Here is a 25890-nt window from a genome sequence, read left to right as displayed (position 1 = left end):
AAAACAGCTTTTATAAGGTTACTGATATGACTGGTGTCTTCCTCTCATGTGAGTACATATTCTATACATATGTTTCAATATTACTACTCCGTTCTCTAGGAGAAAAACTTTTATGTGGAAAATGACTGAGTGCACCTTTAAGAGTCTTATTTCAAATTTTTTTATGTATCCGACCCTGAGGTGTGTCTGAAAATTCGTCTTATGGGATCTGAACCTCTGTATAACACATTTTAGACATACCCCAATTAAAATGGTGGGTAAGGAGAATATTTGAAGAAAAGAATAAGAGGTCTGTAGATAATTAGCAAATCGTCTGAGCAGGTAGATGACATGAAGCCATGGTCCAAGGTTAGTTGTGTTGATTTCATTAAAGGTGCACTTTTTTTGTTTATGTCATGTTGGACTTACACTGACACCTAGTGGTGTGGAATCAACATCATACAAACGCTATAGTTTTCAGTTACCAATGCCATTTTAGAAATTCACTATTCACAGTGAGCCGCGATTAATTTAATCCATAAGTGAAATTGTCCAATAACAGGGCGTTTGCTGAGATTAAGCGACCAATATTCGGCTGGTCATGTGATCCTAACATGGCCGCCCCCATGAGGAGACCCTCACCATGTAGAATAAAACAGCTTTTATAAGGTTATTGATATGACTGGAGTCTTCATCTCATGTAAGTACTTTGATGACGGATTTTATACACGTTTCAAAATTACTATTCATTTTTTTAAGAGTAAAACTTTTTAAATGAGGAAAAAGTTACTGAGAGCACCTTTATCTATGTTGAGTTGTTATGACAGCCAACAACTGCACAAGTTGAGCCTGAAATTATTTGTTACTCCAACTAATAAGTAAACGGTGGTTGATTTACATCGAGATCGCTCGTTTTGGTAGTTTTTACATTGCTTTTTGCGACCAGACACTGAAAACTGTCTATTAGAATCATCATGGCGCCTACCAGTGGTTACGCAGAAAAACTGGTGGAGAAACGTCACTGTAAAAACAGAGTCACGCGATTGGCTCATTTGAGTCGCGCGTGCACTCGCTCGTCCAATCGGAGCGCTTGACACTGACATCATCGCCTCTCCTCCGAGCAGCAGAACATGCGTGCAGCAGGTGAAAGCTCTGCATCAAAACAACATACACATGCAAACACAGAACACGTATCTGCAACTGACTGTTAAAGCATCCGAATCTAGTTGTCAAATATTCAGGAATTGTGGTTTAATTAGCAATGCTAATTGCTAATTAAACCACTCTCTTGGCTCTTTAAAGTCAGCTGTGATGTGATGCTGCTGATAGCATTGTTAGCATGTTATTGTTATTGAATGTGGTTTATGAACAGATACAGCGTTCCGTTATCATTACATAGTACTTACATGCAATAACACTTTTGTTTTGATGTTCAAATCAACCATTTGAAAGGGGTTGTTTCGTTAGGGCTCTTTAAAACTAACAGCTCATACAGGTACACCTATGCTCTATGAATGTGATGGGCAGTAGGAGAAGATGCTCCCCTCAAGAACTTTTCACTGTTGTGAAATTATATATTAAGAGTTTAGCTTGTGCATGATGCATCATCTAATATACTTTTGGGAAAATGAAATGGAAGCATTTATAAATGTAGCCTAGTTGTTATAGCTTAACATTGAATATCATGTAGGTATAAGGGACAATTTACTGTAGAAGAGCCATTCAATAAATCAAATAAGATTTGGTGCAAATCTTTGAAGCATCTTGCTTCACATTCTCATATATATGTATTATTATATAGCAATTGTTACTATAGCATATTATTATCCAATATAGTTATTATTTGGCTCTCTGGAGAACTTGATACTTTGGCAGTTGTGCCATTCTATGGTCAAATATTTTGTGAAGTGCAATTTGTTTATTGTGTGGTAAGAGACTGTGGATATTTCCAATCCAATGTCCATTCGTTTTTTTAAGTAAACATGTAATATTTGGGATCTTGATGATCACCCTGTTGGGGTTTGATTTGTGATGATGATCAGCTCACTGTATATTTTCCTCATTTTCACAAGAACTGTAAATCTACACAGTCATTTATGGATTTTTATTAAAAAAATGTATGACTTTTTGCACTGTGACAGATGCTGATGATCGGAATGAATGATCCTTAATAAATAAGAAAAATGGTAAGTCTCTCTAGATGTTTTATGTTTATAATATCTTGACTTGAGTTAAATCTTTGCATGAGCCATGTGACAGGTTTCTGCTGGGGCTTTCTTGTATTCCATATAGTTGGATGTTCAGTGTGTTCAATTCTAAACACCAGAGAAAACCGACTGTAACAGTACAAATAACTTGCACCGCAATGTTCGCTTTTAATTTTGGTTTAGTTTCACATGTGTATATGAAGTTTTTGAACTTGTTTTAATTTGTGATTCATAAGCTACTGGACGTGAAACAAAGAAATTCATACTCTGATTTAAGGCGGTCTCATTTACCTTTTGCCGGTTTAATTCCATGGGCAAAGAAGGCGTGGGTGGACGTTGAGCACTTGTGAAACGAGCAAAAAAACAAATTACCAAATGGCCTTTTAATGCTGCACTTTATGCTTAGTGAGAGTGAAGTTAAAAATAAACTCACGTGGGCCTGGGTAGCTCAGCGAGTAAAGACGCTGACTACCACACCTGGAGTCGCAAGTTCGAATCCAGGGTGTGCTGCTGAGTGAATCCAGTCTGGCTTCCTAAGCAACCATTTGGCCTGGTTGCTAGGGTGGGTAGAGTCATGTTGGGTTAACCTCCTCGTGGTCGCTATAATGTGGTTCTTGCTCTCGGTGGGGCGCATGGTGAGTTGTGTGTGGATAACACAGAGAATAGCATAAAGCCTCCACACGCGGTAACGCACTCAAGAAGTACGGAGGCAACTGAGATTCGTCCTCCGCCACCCGGACCGAGGTGAGTCACTACGCCACCATGAGGACCTAGAGCGCATTGGGAATTATGCATGCCAAATTGGGAAGAAAAGGGGAGAAAATCCCCCCCCCCCCACCCAAAATAAGTAAATAAATAAATAAATAAACTCACTGCTAAACTGATATCCTTGTCCATTGTAAATTATCAGTGTAGCTGTGTACGAAGCACCGCCCACACAGAGGTCACTGCCAAACCAAAGCAACTTCCGATTGGTCAACTTGGTGAATTTGCCGGTCAAAGTACACCAAACTTGAACTCCACGCGAAATCCGCGAGTGGAAATTCTTTGCCAGCGGAAGTCCATCATGCGGAATTCATAATCGCGCGGATTTCCATTGAGATAATTATATTTCGCCCACCGAATTTCACCGTGCGAAGGTAAATGTGACCGTGCCTTTAGAAGTCGACCAAATGTGGAGTTTGCCGATACTGATAAAAAAGGTGGTAAAAAAGGCAGATAACCAATTAATCGGCCAATAGTTTTTAAAAATGATTTAAAGAATAATAATAAAAAAATAATTATGACATGCACAGACAAAGATGCTTCAGGAGTCCAAAAGGAAGAAAATCCCAAATGAAGTTTATTCTTCAACCAAAATCCTAATAATAACCGGATTTGGTACAAAACGTGGAACTTAATTATTAACCTTACTCTCGTTTAACCTTATTTATAGAACTTAACTATAAATAAGGATGTCACAAACACTGATACTCAGGTCCGATACCGCAGCTCAATTACTTGTTCTCGTGCTCGTAAAAATGCTCCGAGACCACAAACCGATACCGTCTGATGTCCGAATGTCATTCCGTAAACATTCAGCACACAAATTAAAGTCACGTTATGTCCTAGAGTAATTATTAAACTGCAAAGCCTGCAATTTAATTAGATAAATATATAGTTTACATGTGCTGCACGCTTCAAATGGGAGCGCTTGTGAATGTGTGGACCCGGTGCTGTGCCAACGCTAGCTGCTTTTAGATGTTTTTGGCTCAAACACGAAAAACACAGCCTTTTGCAGTTTAATCACATTGGGTCACGTAGCCACCTGCCTATCCTGAAGTGAGAAGCTACCATCAAAAACACACAGAAACTGATAGGCCATTACTCCAAAATAAAAGCTCAGTTTAAATGGAAAATGTATGATGGAAATAGATTACTAATGTATAGTTATGAAATATTCACTGTAATAATACCACTACTAATAATAAATCAATAGTAATTGTATTATATTGAAGCAATATCTCACATCTGTGATGCATCTTTTATGCAGCACTTTATTTGATAAAAATAACTCCAATGTTGTATTTTGGATTGTGCCGTGAGATTCTGTATAAAAGTACTTCATTTGATAAAAATAGTACAATATTATGTTGAAAATTAATTGTTCTATTTTCATCTGATTAAAGTTTTAATGAATACATTTATTTTGACACCATTTTGATGATAAAATTTAAATAAACTCTTGATATGGAATTCAGAAAAAAATCAGGTATTGGTATCAGCGAGTACTGAAAAGGAAGTATCAGTTGTCACTCTCAAAAAATAATTTAGGGACATCCCTAACTATAAACAAGCCCAAAACACACAAGGGACTCTGACACAATGGTTAGGGCTGGCCCCAGAGGAACATGGAGTAATATTATTATTTTTTTTTCTTTACTATTTGCATCAATTTATGCAAATATCCAATAGCTCCAAAAATCAGTTTACCACTACTCTGAATGACTGGATGTACTGTAATGATGTTTCTCTTTCTGTTAATCACAGATCCGGATCGCTGCTCTCAATGCAGCCTCTCAGGCTGCCGAGGAGCATGAAGATGCCTTCAGAAGCACTAAACCAAGTCAAACCAAGGAGGCCCAGGTGAGTCCATCCTTTCAAACAGATGCTGTCCAATGTGACTTTTTACTCTTTATGGTAAATCTTAGCTGAATTACAAAAATGCCAGTATTTCATAGCGTACATAGCTGTTGATTAATGGGATAATTCACACAAAAAAACGAAAAGTCTCTCATCATTTACTCACCCTCATGCCACCCCAGATGTGTATGACTTTCGTTCTACTGTGACACAAATGAAGATTTTTAGAAGAAAATCTCAGCTCTGTAGGTCCATACAATGCAAGTGAATGATGCTTTGAAGCTCCAAAAAGCACATAAAAGCAGCATAAAAGTAATCCATATGACACCAGTGGTTAAATCCATGTCTTCAGAAGTGATATGATAGGTGTGGGTGAGAAACAGAACAATGAAAAAGTCATTTTTTTACTGTAAATCTCCACCTTTGACCAGCCCTGACCAGCAGGTGTCGATATGCACGAAGAATGAGAATCGTCAAAAAACTAAACAAAAGAAGAACGTGAAAGTGAAAGTGGAGATTAATAGTAAAAAAAGTGACATAAATAGTGATCTGTTTCTAACCCACACTTATATCGTTTTAGAAGACCTGGATTAAACCACTGGAGTCGTATGGATTACTTTTATGCTGCCTTTATGTGCTTTTTTGATCTTCAAAGTTTTGGCCACAATTCACTTGCATTGTATGGACCTACAGAGCTGGAATATTCCTCTAAAAAAATCTTCATTTGTGTTCTGCAAAAGAAACAAAGTTATACACATCTGGGATGGCATGAGGGTGAGTAAATTATAAGAGACTTTTAATTTTGGGGTGAAATATTCCTTTAAAGACATAATGAAGTCAAAATTGACTCTTAGAGCTGCACGATTAGTCATTAAACAGATCGCGATCTCAATTTAGACACCCACGCGATCTCATTTCTAAATGACAATGATTCTGCTAGATATTTTAATGTTCCAGTGGCATGCATTTGTAAGGCAGTCAAACTTAAATTTGAAATTCAGTTCAAGAAGCATTTTTAAATGTTGATCTTTTAAGCTTTATATGGCATCTACAAAACACAGAGCTCCTGCACGAGACACTGAATAAACTAAAATGGAACAGCCAAAGACGTTTGTCCAGCACAGTAATTTACAAACTGCAGGGTGCAGCCATGATTAGCTAGGAGTGTGACGGAATCTCTGCTCAGTTCAGTATTTTAATAGTCACAGATGTAAAAATAAATACCGGAATTACCAAGATCTGACTAAATTCACTACCCTTGCACTGTTTGATTACAGCCAGCGTAGGCAGTGTGTATGTCTATGCGATTGTGTCTCGTGATGAATGCAGCTCTCCTGCACAAGACTCTGTGCTGTTTTTAATAAAAAAATACCCCTCTTTATGCAATGTTAATGTAAGCAGAGCTGTTAATGAATTACCGGTGTAAACAGACGGGATTAAATCTGCACTGTCTTGACGAGATATATTAATGCAAACATAGCCGTTAATGTATAAGCAGACGGGACAAATATGTTAGATCTGTGTGTTGTCTAAATGTATATAAGCTGCATGCTGTCTGTTATAAGCATTCAGGCATTCTTACTGCATCAAATCAGTATTAATGCAGATCTAATAATCACACAGTAAAGAGTGTCAAACATTTAAGTAGTTTCATTTTGCATTATACTACTTTTGTTAATGTTTTCACATTATAATTTTTTCATGTTTAATTGCTGATGTTGCTGAAAAACTTAAAGCACTGTTTACACTGTTCTCTATTAAATTACTGGCTCTTGAATAATTCCTTTAGCTTGAAGCAATTTTTACAACAGAAACACTTTGTAAAATAACTGTGTGTTATTGCATACTTGCTTACCAGTGTAACACCAAGTTAACATAGAACTGTTAATGAAGCTTTTTTTCTGCTTGCTTTGCTTTTTACTTAGCATGTTGAGAAACTGGCTAAATCGTTTTATGTATTTTTTATGCACTTTTTTTATTTTTTGTTTTTTTGCAATAATAACAAGGAGCTGTTTTGTTTATAATGTATTTGTTGCGCCCTCTTGTGGACTTAGGACATTTTAAGTTTAAATATTTGATTTACAACTTGATTGCATTTTTGTCAGAACCTCTTTTAAATGACATGTTACTTTGTTTAGTACCCTTATGTCCAGGTTTTGTAAATCACTGAAATAAGCATTTTTTCTTCAGAATCATGAGAGAATCGTTATCTTTATTCTAAGCCAAAACAATCGTGATTCTCAGTTTATCCAGAATCGTGCAGCTCTAGACTCTATTTACTTCAATTCAAAATTTCCCTGGTTTGTGCATGATTTATCAGTACACATTATTTTTCAAAAATGTTTGTGAAAAATGAATTCTCTTCACTCTCATCTTTGTCTATTAACTTTCTTTGTTATAGGAGGCTGAAGCGTTTGCTCTGTATCATAAAGCTCTTGACCTGCAGAAACATGACAGGATTGAAGAGTCTGCAAAAGCCTACCATGAACTCCTCAAGACCGCACTGCTCAAGGAGGTTTAGCGTACTGCTCTATTAACATTAATAGCTTATCATTAGATCAGCATTGTCTGTTATCTTTACCTTTTCAAAGGAATTTCCAGAACATTATTTTTGGTGATTTGTGTTTATTTTTTATTTATTTTGTATTGCACCAGGCAGTGGCATCTGAAGATGAGAAGGTGGGACTTAAGCATCCTGGACTGATGTTGAAATACTCCACCTATAAAAACTTGGCTAGTCTTGCTGTGCTCCGAGATGATATTGACACTGCCATGGACTACTATGTGCAGGTAAATACATACAGACAGCATTTTATGGAAATATGTTACACATCAGCCTTTTCTGTCTGTATCATTGTAAGAGCGGTCCATCATTGAACATAGACTTAATGCATGGAAACAAATATTTTACACCGATCATCCACAACATTAAAACCACCCGCCTAATATTGTGTAGGTCCCCCTTGTGCCGCCAAATAAGCACCAACAGCTATTCTTCTCACCACAGTTGTACAGAGCGGTTATCTGAGTTACCATATACTTTCAGTTTGAACCAGTCTGGCCATTCTCTGTTGACCTCTCTCACCAACAAGGCATTTCCATCCACAGAACTGACCGCTCACTGGATGTTTTTTGTTTTTGGCACCATTCTGAGTAAATTCAAGAGACTGTTGTGTGTGAAAATCCCAGGAGATCAGCAGTTACAGAAATACTCAAACCAGCCCTTCTGGCACCAACACTCATACATGTGATTATCTAATCAGCCAATCGTGTGGCAGCAGTGCAGTGCATAAAATCATGCAGATACGGGTCAGGGGCTTCAGTTAATGTATCAACTACCAGAATGGGGAAAAAATGTGATCTCAGTGATTTGGACCGTGGCATGATTAAGTCTACAGTAACTCAGATAACCACTCTGTACAATTGTGGTGAGAAGAATATCACCTCAGAATACTATTCTGAGATGCGGGTTGGTGCTGTTTTGGCGGCACGAGGGGGACCTACACAATATTAGGCATGGCAGTGTTGTGGCTGATCGGTGTATGTTTCGGATGTGAGTGAATGTTTGTCTTGCAGGCTGTGATGCTGGATTCCACAGATGTGAATATGTGGTATAAAATTGGCAAGTTGGCCTTGAGGAAGGTGAGCATGCCTTTGGCCCGACATGCCTTTGAGGTGGGCTTACGCTGTAACCCGGACCACTGGCCCTGCCTGGACAACCTCATCACAGTCCTCTACTCTCTCAGTGACTACAGCTGTGAGTTATTAAACCTCAACAACAAAACATGCAAGCCCATTATGTCATTCTCATGCTCCACTGGTCCCATGGTTTCATACTTTAATCATGGTCCCTGTTACAAAGACAAAACCCTTTAGATTGATACAAATGGTGTGCTTGCACGTGCACTTTTATTCACAATGTTGATTCTAGATACCCTTTACAAATCATTTGATTAGAGCCATGAACCCATTTGTTTAATAATATTCACCATTATGTATACCTATACTGGCATGAAGGTTTGCAGGCCTTTACTTAAGATTCCCTGCACGCTAGCAGCTCCATCAAATTTTCAGTTAGCAGGTCAGTAACAGCAAAATCTTCCTTCTTGTCGGTTGTCTGCAGGTTGCCTGTACTACATCTGTAAGGCGCTGGAGATGGACTCAGGCTACACTAAGGGGCGAGTACTGAAAGAGAAGATCTTTGAAGAGCAGCCCTGCCTCAGACAAGACTCTATGAAGATGTTCTTCAAACTGTACGTGCACGCATGTCTTCCTACTAATTTTAGATGCATTTGTGCTAATTTGGTAATGAGACATTTACCGAATCAATGAAAGATGATATCATTGCATTTGTCATTTTAAAGGTGGAACTGTCAGTGACTCTGGTATTCATCATTGTGTGTGTGTGTTTGTGTATTTGCTGCAGTGACATGTCAGTGCAGTATGTTGAGGTAGATGAGGAGGAAGCTCACAGTATTGTAGAGGAGGCGCTGGAACTGAGAAGACAGAGACAGGCTAAATTCACACCACACCCATTCGCTGACCTACAACTGGTTCAGCCCATCAAATACTTCACGTGAGTCCACACCACTATAAGCAGATAGCCCACAGTATGCTGCTGGAATTCTGGGAATATCCTGGGTGATAATATAACTATTGTCTAAGGCCACAGCATGTGTGGCATGCTGTCATTCACCACAGACAGTAGTTTGGATTCCAAACAAAATGTGTTCACAGTAAATACACTTACAGTGGAAGCTTGCCAGGCCAGTATATGGAGCACAATTCTTGACAAAATTAGAAATATAAATGAAGAGGTAACATAAATCATTATAACTATCATTATTATTTTCATGGTGACATTGCATCTTCCCTTTTAAATTTATAATAAAAATGCTAATTGCTAAATAAAAGTGCTAAATGGCAATTTGAATGCATGGCTGCCAGTCAGGGCCATAACCACAATATACATAATCAGATATGGCCAGATTGTCCCCTCAATAATTGATATCCTTGTTGCTGTTCAGCTGCAGTCCATTATGCACCGCTGTCTAATTGTCATCAAGTTGTTATAGGAATAACATAATGGTTTAAAAAAGTTTACCGCGCTCAGAAGTCTAACACCGCTCGTCATTGTCATATGAGATAGCCAATCGAATCGATGAAGGTGGGTCTTAAGTTTAAGACGCTAAGCGGGAACCTCGTAGATTATTCCAGCGGCGCGCATCAGCAAACGTTTAAGGTTAAGAGTGTTTGTGTCATGTGAGATGTAAGTATCTAACTAAACATGCAATATTTGACCACTGTTTTATGATTGATATGTTGTACCAACAGACATTAATTTTTAAGGGTGCAAACTATACACCATTTGGCGAAATTCGCCGTTTTGAATTTAAAATGTCATGCACAGTACTTGATTTGTATGTCATTCATAACTGTGAATGTGAAAACATTAACGGAGTAGTTTTCAGCGAATCAGGCTTAAGACAAAGAGCGAATGTGTGTATATTGTAAAGGAATTGAATGAATGTGGTAATCTGGCAGGCTTTTGAAGCAGCTTTTTAGAAAATTCTGTAGACATTGTCTAAGGAAATTAACAATGAAAAAAAAAAAAAACACAAAGTAGAGCATTATTATCACCCAGATCAGAACTAGAACATGGTAAGACCTGTGACTTCTATTGTGCTTTTAGGTTTTGGCAAGGACAGTGACAGATATTCTTAACGCAAATATTATTAGGTAATAATTTAAAATCATTTTAAGATGTTCTAAATAATTTATTTGTCTTTAATTAATTCTGAATTTTGTACAGCATCTCCTAAGAGTCTACTTTTAAAAGTAGTCTTTTGAGTTTAATTTTATTTTGAGGATGTCTTGTCAGGTTTGTGCTCAAAAAATGAGCCACCAGTTAAAGGATTAGTTCACCTAAAAATGGAAAATGTACTTTTACTCACTCATTTACTCACCATTATGTTGTTCAAAACCCATATGCTGGGTTTTTCTTGGAACATAAAAATAGATATTTTAAGCAGCTATGTTCTATAGAATGACAGTTCCTGCTCACTATATACTGTTAAGCTTCATAAAGAACAAATACTATAAAGCAATATAGTAGTTCATATATGACAAGTGCACTATATTCCAATTTTGGGCCTTTATCGCATTTTAAGTCTTTAATCATTTTCTGAATGCATTCAGTGCCTTTACTATATTAAAGGACCAAAGAGGACCATTATATTTGTGACCTCAACACCCGTGATCCCCCACCCCCAAAATGGTTTTGTCCCCCCCAGTGTTCAAAACATGGTTACGGCCTTGTTGCCAGTATTAAAATAAAAAGTTGAATGTGAAAAAGAAATGGATTTTTTTTTTTTTTTTTTTTTACAAATCTTTTTCGTAATCTAAAATCAAGGGCTAAACGAATTTTGACAAAAAAAAAAAAAAAAACGAATTGTGATTATTTTAAGACTACGACTAACAATTATTTTAATAATCAGTTAATCTTTGATTATTTGTTCGAATAATCTGATAAAAACAGGGTTTTATTCCCCCAGTATTTTATTAGGGCCCAAGCACTGAAAGTGCGAAGACCCTATTGTTCTTCTAAGGATTATTATTATTAGGGCCCAAGCACTGAAAGTGTGGAGGCCCTATTGTTCTTGTAAGGATTATTATTTGTATTATTATTTTTAAAAAATTCAAGGTTTCGGGGCTTTTGTGGCACTTAACATGCGTCAGAGTCGTCGGCCCTTAGGGCTTGGCCAAAGTTCATACATAGCCGTGTAGAGGGGGATCTGTAGCGCATTATTTTGAGCTACAGTCACCAAACTTTGTACTTATATAGATCTCATCAAACCGGACAACTTTTGTGCTGACAGTCATAAACTCCGCCCAACAGGAAGTCGGCCATTTTGGATTGTTTGAAAAATGCATGTTCTGGAATTTGAAATACTCCTAGGGGATTCATGTACAGGTACCAAATGTGGGCGACATCATGCCATATCAATGCCATATCGAAAGGTGTTGCCATGGTGACACAATAAACGTAAAAAAAAATGGGAAACAGGAAGCGTCTCATATCTTCTGCGTGCATCGTGTGATTTACATCAAAATTGAGCTGTATGTTTGGCTTTGCGGGCTGATCACATTGATGTGACTATTTTGGGTCACGGTCATAGCACCACCACCTGGCAGCAGGAAGTGTGGCTCTTAAAACAGACTTTAAAATAGTCCCCTTTTATTTACCCAAATTGCTTCAAATTTTTTTAGAATAATGTCAAATGCCAAATGCATGTTTCCACCTTGCATTGTTTTCCGAAAGCCACCGGGTGGAAATGGACCCATGGTGCTTGGGCCCGTCATCGCTGCTTGCAGCTATATTTAAAACTTTATTTTTAAAGAACAGAAGTAATAAAGGGCATAAGGATTTGGTTCTATTGTTTGTTGCAGCACTAGATTATTTTAAAAATATGGCGATTGCGATTTGAACTGCGATATGATTTTTAACATAAAAAAAGAAATAAAAAAAAACTAGTAAGTGTTTCCTTTTGACCAAAATTAAGTAATGGCCAAACATGCTCTATTGCCAATAGAAATACTGTTCAAGAAAGGGTGTTCACACTTGAGTCCTTTTAAAAAGAACCAGTCTAAATAAATTTAAAATGCAGTAAAACATCATCTTCACAATGTATCTGTTCACTGTATACCTGTTTTTGTGGACTTTGTGATAGGGTCTCAGCCCATTTTTTATCATCATTTTTTGGAACTTAATGGTAATTTATTATTAAAGTATGAAATTATTATGGGAATATACTGTATTTTTAAATAATATTAACAAAAACAACTATTATTATTATTATTATTATTATTATAAAACTACAAATTTTATTTAATATTTTCTTAACCTGTGTGCGGCCTAGCTATGCAGGCCTTTATTTTGTCAGAATCTTTTATTTGGCTGTACACTGAAGGAAGACATTTGCAGAGAAATGCTCTCATTCACTCCTTTGTCCACAAAACCTGGTGTTATGAGGTTACTTTAGATTAGGATAATAACTTTAAGCGGCCAAGCATATTTGGGATCACACAGATGTGTAAAAAAAAAAATTCTACCCTTTTCTCCCCAATTTGGAATGCCCAATTCCCAATGCGCTCTATGTCCTTGTGGTGGCGTAGTGACTCGCCTCAATCCGGGTGGTGGAGGATGAATCTCAGTTGCCTCCGCATCTGAGACCGTCAATCCATGCATCTTATCACGTGGCTTGTTGAGCGCGTTACCGCAGAGACGTAGCGCATGTGGAGGCTTCACGCTATTCTCTGTGGCATCCACGCACAACTCACCACGCGCTCCACTGAGAGTGTGAACCACATTATAGAAACCATGAGGAGGTTACCTCATGTGACTCTACCCTTCCTAGCAACCGGGCCAATTTGGTTGCTTAGGTGACCTGGCTGGAGTCACTCAGCACGCCCTGGATTTGAACTCGTGACTGCAGGGGTGGTAGTCAGCGTCAATACTCGCTGAGCTACCCAGGCCCCACAAATGTTTAAATTTAATGCGCTTCGCTCATTATCTTCACACCTGCTTTAAGTATGTGTAACACTACAGTGAATAGAGCTGCGTACATACAGTGAGCACTGCAAGCAGCATGTGCAGACTATTTATTAAATTTAATTGCAGCCCCTCGTGATTTCGATTTTATTTCGATTAATCGTTCAGCCCAACTAAATGCAACAGTAATGTCACAACTCAAATTAAAATGCATTGTTCAGTTTGGGTTTTATGTACTATTGCTCATACTGAATCCAACAAACGACAGGCCATAGACTGGAAATCATTCATTTCCAATAAATAGTCGCGCTGGGTATGCATGGAGTTCCGATCATCTGCGGATGCGGAATTGAGTTTGCAACTCATTTGAGATTAGAATTCATTAAAAAATTTCAGCTTGTGCGACCAGACCAGTTGTAATGTTTTCTATGAACGTGAAGTGAGAAATATCAACACTTTTTTTCTACACTTTATTCTAAACGCCTGCGACTTGGACTGTTATGAATGGAAAAATGTATGATCATTGATGTTTGCAAATATATCAGAAAAGGCTTTTGTAATTTGTTATGTGATTAAATGTGTACATGTGTTATTTATTTCTGGACCTAAATCAAATCTGAATTTGTTCTCCTTATTTGCGGCATTATAATAAAAGTAATTATTATTTGTTGATAATATTGATAAAGTTAATTATTAATATAACAACCACCCAAAACATCCCCTAACATAGTGAGTGGGCAAGCACCTGACATTTTCTTGAGGAAGCGCTGTGAACGGCAACATTGTGAACATTTGTATGATGGATTCATTTCCAATCCTTTTTAGCTGGAAGAGTGTGGGTGAGAGTTTCCTGGCCATGTACAAACACCAGAACGCTTGCCTGGTCCCACGGCCAAACTTTGGCCGCAGAATCGACCTGTCAATGTATCGTGACCCAGACTGCCTCCTCCAAATTCCCACCAGCACTCCAGCTGCCGCCACGACAGTTTTAGACCCCCCTCAGCCCCCTGTGCCTGTCACCCTGCCTCAAGTCCCCTCTACCCCGCCTCCTAGTCCCAGCAGCCCAAACTCCAGTCTGCCCCCATCCACAGAACTCTTTGTCCAGCCGCAGGCCCAGCCGAGCGCTCCTGGAGCGGTACCACTGAATCAGAACGTAATCGAGGTGACCACCACAACCACAATCACCATTGCTGCTACCAATGGAACTGAGGATGCTGCTGTTGCTACGGTTACTTCTGCCGGTCAGTGTGAACGCATAACATATATGCATGTATGGACAAACACATACAATCATTCTCTCACATGTAATCTGTGATTAGATTCTTTTGGGCAAGGTTTTAATGGTGACTTGAATTTATTTTTTATTATTATGAAATAGTCACTCTGGTGTTACAGTGCAGATAGTGGGCTGAAATTCAAAGGAATGTTCTGTACAAGTTACACTTCATCGACAGCATTTGTGGCATAATGTTGATTACAACAAAAATTTATTTTGACTTGCTGCTCCTTTAAAAAAATAAAAAATAAAAATAAATAAATCTGGGTGACAGTGAGGCACTTACAATGGAAGTTTTTTCAAAAGTATAGCCAAAAGACATAAACAATATGCGTGTAAACATGATTTTAGTATGATAAAATCACTTACTAACCTTTTCTTTTGTGGCGGGTGAGCAAGAGACAGACACAGTGGGCGTGGCGTCAAGCCTCGGAGAGGCATTTATTAAAAATAATAATAAACATAAAATGTTCATAAAGGGAAAATAGTATGACAGGGGGAACGGTGTTCAAAATAAAGGGGGAATCTGGCATCCTCACGGTGCGATGGGGCTCTGTGAAGGGCGAAGAAGTGTCCGTGAAATGGCCCAGGCATGAGTGTGGTCTGACGGCCACACGCACTCCCCTCCTGGATTCGTGGCGCGAGGGGCGGTGGTGTCGTTAGGGACCTGTCTTCCCAGGCCTGTGGCTGGTGTGAGGGGAAGGCGGCCTGGCCTTGAGCCCGTCGGCCGTGGCACATGCTGTTCTCATCCGGGGACACATTTAACTCGCGCGGGGTTCAGAGGAGCAGGTCCGGCGACGCATCTATCTCGCCCGAACTCTCCCCGCTCTAATTCTGGGCCTGCGAGGATGCCAGTATGTGCACACATGGAGAATTGAAGCCGGCTCCCCAAGAAGAGGCACGCTCTAAGTTTATTTGGCATATTTGGTGATCGTTCTACCCTGCTGCCCAAACAAGGCTTACTAACTATGCACCTCTTCTTTCTGCTGCCCACTCCTGTTGTGAGCCTGGCTGAAGGACGGCCCTCAGAGGCGGGGTGACAATGACAAGAGGGAGGGGCAGGTCATTCCGCCACAATTTGTAAAATTGGCTATAACTTTACAAATTCATTGCCATAACGATGTAATGTCAACAAACCCTTAAACCCTAAAATGACTAAAAATGACAATTTTAACAACTTAACAGCTCAAATAATAAATTAGTTTTAACAGAAGTATTAATGTAAGTGCTTTAATACAATTATAAGCTTCAAATTTCTGCCTTTAAACCTTCCAAAAAAATTGGCCACATTCACTTCCATTGTAAGTGCCTCACTGTAACCTCAACTGTAAGTTGAGGTACCAGTCGAAATTATATTTTGTGGTAGTCAAGATTATGCCACAAAAGGCTGTCGATTGAGCTTAACTTGTATTGAACTCTGAATATTTAACTCTTATTATTGACCGCATGAAGTAGGTAAATCAGGTTAAGTTTGACTTGATATGCAAAAGGATTCAAGAAAAATCGGACAAAAAAATTACTACGGAAATGCATAACCAGAAGTTCATCCACCTAAAACAGAAGTCGCACTGCTTAATGGGATAGTTCGCCATAAAATGAAAATTTCATAATTTACTCACCTTCATGCCATCCCAGAGGTGTATGACTTTCTTCTGCAGAACACAAATTAAGATTTTTAGAAGAATATTTCAGCTCTGTAGGGCCATACAATGCAAGTGAATGGTGACCAGAACTTTAAAGCTCCAAAAAGCACATACATGCAGCATAAAAGTAATCCAAAAGACTCCAGTGATTAAATCCATGTCTTCAGAAGTGATATGATAGGTGTGGGTGTGAAACAGATCAGTAGGGGAAACAAAATATGAATGTTCAGGTGGACATTTATAGTAATAAAAGGACTTACATTTTGGTCTGTTTCTCACCCACACCTATTATATTGCTTCTGAAGACATGTATTAAACCACTGAAGACTTATGAATTACTTTTATGTGCTTTTTGGAGCTTCAAAGCTCTGATCACCATTCACTTGCATTGTATGGACCTACAGAGCTGAAATGTTCTTCTAAAAGTCTTAGTTTGTGTTCTGCTGAAGAAAGAAAGTCATACACTTCTGGGATGGCATGAGGGTGAGTAAATTTGAGAGAGAGAATTTTCATTTTTGGGTGAACTGTCCCTTCAAGGAGAATTTAGATAGCTTAGCTTAACACACATGTTTATATGAAATAGCTTATATAATTGCTTTAATAAGAGTGCCATCTGTACATTTCAGCTTTTAAATCCTCAAAATGCAAGGTCACGTTTACCTCTATTGCAAGTGCTTTGCAAGTTTCTTTAAAAAAAAAAAAAAAAGGTTTTGAAAAAATAATTTTGGTGGTAATCGAATTAAGCAACAAATGCTGTAAGTGGCACTTAAGGTGTATTGAACATGGAATATTGTTTTATGAGTGTTTTTATCCATGCTGGATGAAAGGTATGGAAATATGAATATGATATTTCATATTTTAAACAGCCCAAAGTAATGTCTAAAATAGTCCCTGATTGCTGTTTTATTCATATGAACTTTTATATTCATAGGCTAATATACATTTGCAGAGTTGCAATCACTATGACAATGATAATGACGTTGCTTAATCCACAGCTGAAGTAAAAAAAGGCACCAAAAGAAAACGTGTGATTGAGGACAATGCAGAAACAGCAAAGAGACGCTCAGCACGTGTCCGGAACACCAAATGCAAGAAAGAAGAGAAGATAGACTTCCAGGAGCTTTTGCTCAAATTCCTCCCCTCCAGGTCTTTTTTTTAATTTATTTTTTTACTTTTACTACTGTTCCACTTTTTTATAGAGAGGTTTTGTTCTAACCAGATGTTACTGCAACAAGCGACAAGCAACATGACATTTTGTTAGTTTTTGTTTAATTTTTTCCACGTTGTGCTGGACAACTCCATTCACAGTAAAATCTCATTGCTCAGAAATCCTTCTCCCCATAGTAGCTATATTAAACATCAAATATGTCTTGATTGGCTATAATTTTGTAGAATCACTGCAGCATTTTGCCTTTAGTGAAGACTTGTGATGTCTGGTTAGAACAAGGTATTAAATAGACATTCCTATGTAAGGTGAGAACTTGCTCAAAAATGATTTGTCATTTTGATTTTCACTTGATTTTTGAGTTTTTTTGTTTACAGACTGAAAAAGTTTGAAGATGAAGATGAGGAGAGTCTCAGTAACATGGATTCTCAGTGTGACGTCAAACCCGATTCCCAGTTGAGTCGTGGCACTGGCTCCAACTCTTCTGAATACATCATCTCTTATGGAGTCAGGTACGCAGATAAGATTATTAATTAAGATTTTCTCTTTTTTTAAATTTTTCATTATGTGTTTTTATTCTGGAGCATTACATTTTTCACATATTCTATCTGTCTTACTGACTGTTACTGTCTGTCTGTCTGGCCTTTATAATCTTCAACGTTCAAAGCTACTCGATACTATTTTATGGAGACTGAGTACAATACCAGTACTTGTTGTGATGTTGCAGCTTTCAAATACAATTCTTTGAGACTGATGATTTGAGAGCAGTGTGTTTATTATTATTATAAAAAAAAAACATTTTCTCCCCTTTTCTCCCCAATTTGGAATGCCCAATTCCCAGTGCGCTCTAAATCCTCGTGGTGGCGTAGTGACTCGTCTCAATCCGGGTGGCGGAGGACAAATCTCAGTTGCCTCCACGTCGGAGACCATCAATCCATGCATCTTATCATGTGGCTTGTTGAGCGCGTTACCGCAGAAACATAGCGCATGTGGAGGATTCACACTATTCTCCGCGGCATCCATGCACAACTCGCCACGTGCCCCACCGAGAGCGAGAACCACATTATAGTGACCACGAGGAGATTGCCCCATGTGACTCTACCCTCCCTAGCAACTGGGTCAATTTGGAGTCACTCAGCACACTCTGGATTTGAACTCGCGATTCCAGGGGTCGTAGTCAGCGTTAATACTCACTGAGCTACCCAGGCCCCCACAGTGTGTTTATTATAAATATTTTTAGGAACTTTTATTTAAAAGTCATCATTCATATATATATATATATATATATATATATATATATATATATATATATATATATACACACACACACACACACAGTTGTGCTCAATGTGAAACAAGTTTGTTTGAAGTCTTTGCAAATTTATTAAAAATAAAAAATGAAAAAAAACATCACATGTACATAAGTATTCACAGCCTTTGCCATGACACTCAAAATTGAGCTCAGGTGCATCCTGTTTCCACTGATCATCCTTGAGATGTTTCTACAACCTGATTGGAGTCCACCTGTGGTAAATTCAGTTGATTGGACATGATTTGGAAAGGCACACACCTGTCTATATAAGGTCCCATAGTTAACAGTGCATGTCAGAGCACAAACCAAGCCATGAAGTCCAAGGAATTGTCTGTAGACCTCCGAGACAGGATTGTATCGAGGCACAGATCTGGGGAAGGGTACAGAAAAATTTCTGCAGCATTGAAGGTCCCAATGAGCACAGTGGCCTCCATCATCCGTAAATGGAAGAAGTTTGGAACCACCAGGACTCTTCCTAGAGCTGGCCGCCCAACCAAACTGAGTGAACGGGGGAGAAGGGCCTTAGTCAGGGAGGTGACCAAGAACCCGATGGTCACTCTGACAGAGCTCCAGCATTTCTCTGTCGAGAGAGGAGAACCTTCCAGAAGAACAACCATCTCTGCAGCACTCCACCAATCAGGCCAGTATGGTAGAGTGGCCAGACGGAAGCAACTCCTCAGTAAAAGGCACATGACAGCCCGCCTGGTGTTTGCCAAAAGGCACCTGAAGGACTCTCAGACCATGAGAAACAAAATTATCTGGTCTGATGAAACAAAGATTGAACTCTTTGGCCTGAATGGCAAGCGTCATGTCTGGAGGAAACCAGGCACCGCTCATCACCTGGCCAATACCATCCCTACAGTGAGGCATGGTGGTAGCAGCATCATGCTGTGGGGATGTTTTTCAGCGGCAGGAACTGGGAGACTAGTCAGGATCAAGGGAAAGATGAATGCAGCAATGTACAGAGACATCCTTGATGAAAACCTGCTCCAGAGCGCTTTGGACCTCAGACTGGGGTGAAGGTTCATCTTCCAACAAGACAACGACCCTAAGCACACAGCCAAGATAACAAAGGAGTGGCTACGGGACAACTCTGTGAATGTACTTGAGTGGCCCAGCCAGAGCCCAGACTTGAACCCGATTGAACATCTCTGGAGAGATCTGAAAATGGCTGTGCACCGACGCTCCCCATCCATCCTGATGGAGCTTGAGAGGTCCTGCAAAGAAGAATGGGAGAAACTGCCCAAAAATGTAGCATCATACTCAAAAAGACTTGAGGCTGTAATTGGTGCCAAAGGTGCTTCAACAAAGTATTGAGCAAAGGCTGTGAATACTTATGTACGTGATTTTTTTTTTTTTCATTTTTGTTTTTTAATACATTTGCAAAGATATCAAACAAACTTTTTTCACGTTGTCATTATGGGGTATTGTTTGTAGAATTTTGAGGAAAATAATGAATTTAATCCATTTTGGAATAAGGCTGTAACATAACAAAATGTGGAAAAAGTGAAGTCTGTGAATACTTTCCGGATGCACTGTAGACAGGTGTGTGCCTTTCCAAATCATGTCCAATCAACTGAATTTACCACAGGTGGACTCCAATCAAGTTGTAGAAACATCTCAAGGATGATCAGTGGAAACAGGTTGCACCTGAGCACAATTTTGAGTGTCATGGCAAAGGCTGTGAATACTTATGTACATGTGATTTTTTTTTTATTTATTTTTTTTTATTTAATTTTATTTACAATGAAATGTAAACGTGTGTGTGTATATATATATATATATATATATATATATATATATATATATATATATATATATATATATAAAATCAACATTTAAACCCCACAACCCCCCTTCCCCGACCCCGCCCCTCCAAAAAAAAAAACAACCCTGTGGTCATATACATACATACATATACAAACATAAATACATATACATATATATATATACACATACATACATACACATAATAATCATACAAACTATAATACATTACTCTCTCCACACCCCACCCGAGAGCCCTCCAAAAACTCCAAATACCTGCCCCATTTCCGAACAAACTTATCCAAGCCACACCGTCTTCTAGATGACACCTCCTCATAAGCTGCCACCTTCCCAACCTCCGTACACCACTCCGGATATGGGGGCGCACCAGCTGTCCTCCAACCCCTCAAAATAACCTGCCGGGCGATCATCACACATGTCAGAACCAAGTTCCCTATATGGCCATCCCTAACATCGATGACCGCCCCATCGCCCAGAACACAAAGTCTGGGGAAAAATGAAACCCGAGTGCCCACCACATCGCACACAAAATTCTGAACCTTTAACCAGAATTTCTGGATCTCGACACACCACCAAAAAACACGGGCCATGTCTCCATCCACCGATTGACATCTCCAGCAGGTGGGTGTGTCTTTAAGACCAAGCCTATACAGTCTAGAGGGGGTCCAATAAGATCTATGCAAAATTTTGAATTGTATAAGACGCACCCTTGCATCACTAGATGCAGACTTAATGTTTTTAAAAATCTTAGCCCACACTCCTTCCTCCAATGCCAAGTTGAAATCTTTCTCCCATACTCTCTTGAGAGAAGTTAAGGCTCCGTCCCCCGTACTCTGAATTAACAGGGAGTAGCACACTGATGCCTCATGACCTTTTCCAAAAGCCGCAATCACCTCTCCCAAAGCATCTGCCTCCTTAGGGGGATGTGTGCTACTCCCAAAAATAGTGCAAAGCAGGTGGCGCAGTTGTAAATACCTATAAAACTGAGGTCTGGGGATCCCAAAATGTTGGACCAAGTTTTCAAACGATCTCAACACACCACTTTCATATAGGTCACCGCGTGTAGCAACCCCCCTCACAATCCATTCCGGCCAACAGAAAGGAGACTTGCCAATACACAGTCTTGGGTTCTGCCATATGCTCAAGGCAGCATTTACATAAGTGTCCAATTTAAACAATCTGGACACTTTAGTCCATACCGAGTGTAAATGCGAAATAACGGGGTGTAACTTAATTTTTCCGATTAGTTTGATAGAGATACTTTGTAATGGCGAAATAGGGGTCGAGAACTGCCTGTTCAATAACAAACCAGGGAGGGGCTCTCTCACGTGGAAGTAACCAATGAGCCAAATGTCTGAGACTGAACGCATAGTAATAAAACAAAATCTTGGGAAGGCCTAGCCCTCCTTTGTCTATCGGCCTATGTAACTTATTAAAATGCAATCTGGGACGTTTACCATTCCAAATGAAGGACTTCGCTATGCTATCAAATTCCTTGAAATAAGAGAAGGGACATCTACAGGGAGAGATTGTAGCAGGTTGATACATTTTAATAACATTAACCTTCCCAATCATCGATAAATGTAATGAAGCTCACCTGCTGACATTGCTCGAAATCCTTTTTATTAAAGGGTCAAAATTAACACTAACTAAATCAGACAAATTTGCTGGGAATAAAATCCCCAAATACTTAATGCCCTGTTTGGGCCACTGGAAGGCGCCCGGCTGGAAAGCCGTTACTGGACAGAAAGCTGTTAGAGCCAAAGCTTTGGATTTAGCCCAATTGACTTTGTATCCTGAGAACTTGGAAAAGGAATTAATAATTCTGTGGAGGCAAGGCAAATATCTAGTAGGTTCAGAGACAAATAATAAAATATCATCTGCGTAAAGCAGAAGCTTATGCGGCACACCTCCCGCCACCACCCCTGGAAAATCATCCTCCTTTCTTATTGCAGCTGCTAATGGTTCCAGGGCAAGACAAAACAATAATGGGGAAAGAAGGCAACCCTGCCGAGTGCCCCTATTCAAAGTAAAATAATCTGAGATTAATCCATTTGTTTGTACCGCTGCTACAGGGTGTCTATAAAGTAACTTAATCCAACCAATAAATGTAATCCCGAACCCGTATATTTCCAAAATCTTAAAAAGATAATCCCATTCTACCATATCAAACACCTTTTCGGCATCAAGTGAGATGGCAGTGATTGGAGATTGATCATTCGCTACTGACCACATGATATTGATGAGACGCCTGATGTTATCAGAAGAGCTGCGACCCCGAATAAACTCCACCTGATCTATATGTATAAGTGATGTCATAACTTTACTTAATTGATTAGCCAAAATCTTTGACAATATTTTTACATCTAGTTGGATCAGGGAAATTGGACGGTAACTTTTACACTCGTTTGGATCTTTGTCCTTTTTAAGAATCAGACTGATCTGGGCTTGTGTCATGGTTGGAGGAAGTTTTCTGTTCTTTAATGATTCAGTATAAACTTCTAAGAAAAGTGGAGCCAGTTCTGTAGCATAGGATCTAAAAAATTCTGCGGCAAAACCATCTGGCCCCGGAGCCTTGTTAGTAGGTAGGGACTTAATTACCTCGTCAAGCTCCTCCAAGGTTATCTCAGAATGAAGAGAGTTTTTTTGCTCAATCGTCAGTTTAGGAAGATCTAATGGTTCCACAAAGTTTCTAATATCTTCATCAGTAGACAAAGACGTGGAACTATAAAGATCAAGATAGAACTCTTTAAAGGCATTATTAATATCAATGGTTGAGGTGAATATTTCACCACCAGCAGATTTCACTGAGGGAATGGTAGAAAAAGACTCTTTCTGCTTTATATATCTAGCCAAAAGCTTCCCTGCTTTGTCACCTGACTCAAAGTATGACTGTCTTGCCCTGAATAACCAAAACTCCACTTTCCGCGACAAAATAGTACTATATCTACAGTATATTTCAATCGGGTCAATTCTCTGAGGCCATCAGCTGACATATGGCGCTTCAGCTCTGCCTCTGCACTTTTAATATTTCCTTCCAACTCCACAAGTTCTCGTGCTTTGGATTTTTTGATGAATGAGGCATACTGTATGATCCGACCCCTTAGAAGCGCTTTAAGTGCCTCCCAAGCCACGCCCACAGAGGATACTGAGGACCAGTTGGTCTCCATATAAACATTGATTTCAGTCTTTAACATTTGTTGGAAATCAGGATTTTGCAGAAGGGATACATTACATTAAGGCGCCAACTATATGATTTCTTTTTCTCTATATGTGGCCTCACCTCTAAACTCACCAGGGCGTGATCCGAGACTAAAATGTTTCCAATTGAGCAATCAACAACAGATGAAATGAGGGATTTGGATATCAAAAAAAAAATCTATTCTAGAATAAATCTTATGGACTGATGAAAAAAATTTATAGTCCCTACCGGACGGGTTCAAAAGTCTCCAAATATCCGAAAGACCAAGATTTTTACACATCCTGTGAAGCTTCAGTGTTGCTCTAGGGGGCTTACACACTTTTGCTTCACTATGATCAAGGATTGAGTCCATCAAAAGATTAAAGTCTCCTCCCAATATTATATCATGAGAGGTGCGAGTGGTTTGCAGCATCATTTCAAGATCTATAAAAAAGCCCTGATCATCAGCGTTAGGTGTGAAAATATTAGACAAAATCAACCTTTGCCCTTGAATTTCAGCTAAAACAATAATGACTCTCCCTAATTTATCTTTAGCCTGTTTGAGACATTTGAATTGTAGATGTTTATTTACCAGTATAATGACTCCCTTGCTCTTACTTGTGCCAGCACTAAAGAAAACATGTCCACCCCATATCTTCCCAAATTTTTCAGCTTCCTGCGGGGAGAGATGTGTTTCTTGAAGAAACACTATATCATATTTCTTACGTTTAAGAAAAGTAATAACCTTCCTTCTTTTTATGGGGTGCCCCAACCCATTCACATTCCATGTGGAGAGAGATAGTACACTTATATTAACAACTGACATATTGATATAATAGAAAAAATAAATTGTGTGCCAAAAACAAAATTATGAAGACCACATTCCCCATTAGTGAAACAATCAAACCCCGAACATTCCCCCGAACAAAACAAACAGAAAAAAGAAAAACGTGCGCATTAACCCCGCACACAACAGCGCCAACCGCCGACAATCCCTCTAAACTCAAAAGGTCCATGAACGCCCACGAGCCCCCACGACAACTTTGCCATCAGATTGCTAAATTTTGCCTCACAAATTGTGAGGCAAAATTAGATAACAGAAAATACTTTGTGAAATAAACCCAGTCAATAGGAAGAATGAACACAAAGAATGTGTGTATTCATTCACAGAACTGTCTCAAAGGTGTGATCATCCACAAAACAAATTCCAGCTGATATAAAACCGTTCAGATTCCTCGGACAGACAAATGATTGTTCAGTGAGCCAGCTGTTATGAGTTCAACGGATGACGTAATCATTCCAATGTCCCGTAAAAAAACAAAAACAAAAAAAAAACAACAACAACAAAACAAACCACAGCCAGCAGGAGGAATAAGCATGAAGAATGAACAGATGAATCAACAGCTGATCCAAAGGAATGTTATTCAACAGAACATGCTCCAGCCGCTAGGCGGAACCAATACAAAAAGAAACAAAACCGGCATCCCTGTTCCCCGGATGATCGAGTCAATTCACTCAGAGGCTGCATAAAAGTATATACCATGACTTACACAATCCGTCAGCTTTATAAATGACATCCTTTGTGTGAGCATGTAGATATTTTGCGGTCATCCATAGTGTACACTGTCAATCTGTCCGGGAACTTAAATGCAAAAGTTTCTTTAAGGAAAGTGTTATTCACAAAACAAGCTCCAGCCGCACGGCGGAGCCAATGCAAAAAAACCTAAAATGTCGCCCAGCTTCCTCAAGAGATAGTACAGCGAGTCAGGCCCACTCACATAAGAAACATCCAATGGTTTACTCAGACATTGATTCTATAAAAGATATTGCCTGATTTGGACATGTGAATACTTTGTGACCGACCTTCGTTTCTATTCTCAGTTTGGCAGGAAACGAGATCTTTTTCTGATGTAAGAGTTTCTTACATTCCTTGAACCGATCGCGTTTCTCTCTTGTTGAACTCGCAAAGTCTGGGAACAAGAAAATATTATGGTTCTTCCAAGAAAGCTTCCCTTTGCTCCTCGCCTGGCGCAACACAAGATCTTTATCGGATGATCTCAGAAATCTGGCCAGAATCGATCTGGGCCTATCTCCCTCAGCAGATCTGTTATGTCGAGCAGACTCGGGAAAAACTCGTCTAGGAATTTCACCATATCTCTGCCCTCC

General features: G+C 39.1%; 1 protein-coding gene across 1 annotated transcript in view; it reads left to right on the top strand.

Moving 5' to 3' along the window:
• The first annotated feature begins 1100 nt into the window (after positions 1-1100).
• The window catches only part of LOC127424582 (calcineurin-binding protein cabin-1-like), a 155862-nt gene continuing 131072 nt past the window's right edge, over positions 1101-25890 (top strand). The window contains 11 exon segments of the mRNA XM_051669937.1: positions 1101-1122; positions 2121-2165; positions 4716-4811; positions 7210-7323; positions 7464-7598; positions 8385-8565; positions 8932-9061; positions 9235-9384; positions 14185-14600; positions 17274-17424; positions 17821-17955. Coding sequence (XP_051525897.1) covers positions 2163-2165; positions 4716-4811; positions 7210-7323; positions 7464-7598; positions 8385-8565; positions 8932-9061; positions 9235-9384; positions 14185-14600; positions 17274-17424; positions 17821-17955 — 1511 coding nt within the window. The 5' untranslated portion in view covers positions 1101-1122; positions 2121-2162.

The sequence above is a fragment of the Myxocyprinus asiaticus genome, chromosome 33, assembly GCF_019703515.2.
Source record: "Myxocyprinus asiaticus isolate MX2 ecotype Aquarium Trade chromosome 33, UBuf_Myxa_2, whole genome shotgun sequence".
In the NCBI taxonomy this organism is placed as follows: Eukaryota; Metazoa; Chordata; class Actinopteri; order Cypriniformes; family Catostomidae; genus Myxocyprinus; species Myxocyprinus asiaticus.
Note: the sequence above shows the minus strand (reverse complement) of the source record. Positions and strands in the feature narration are given on the sequence as shown.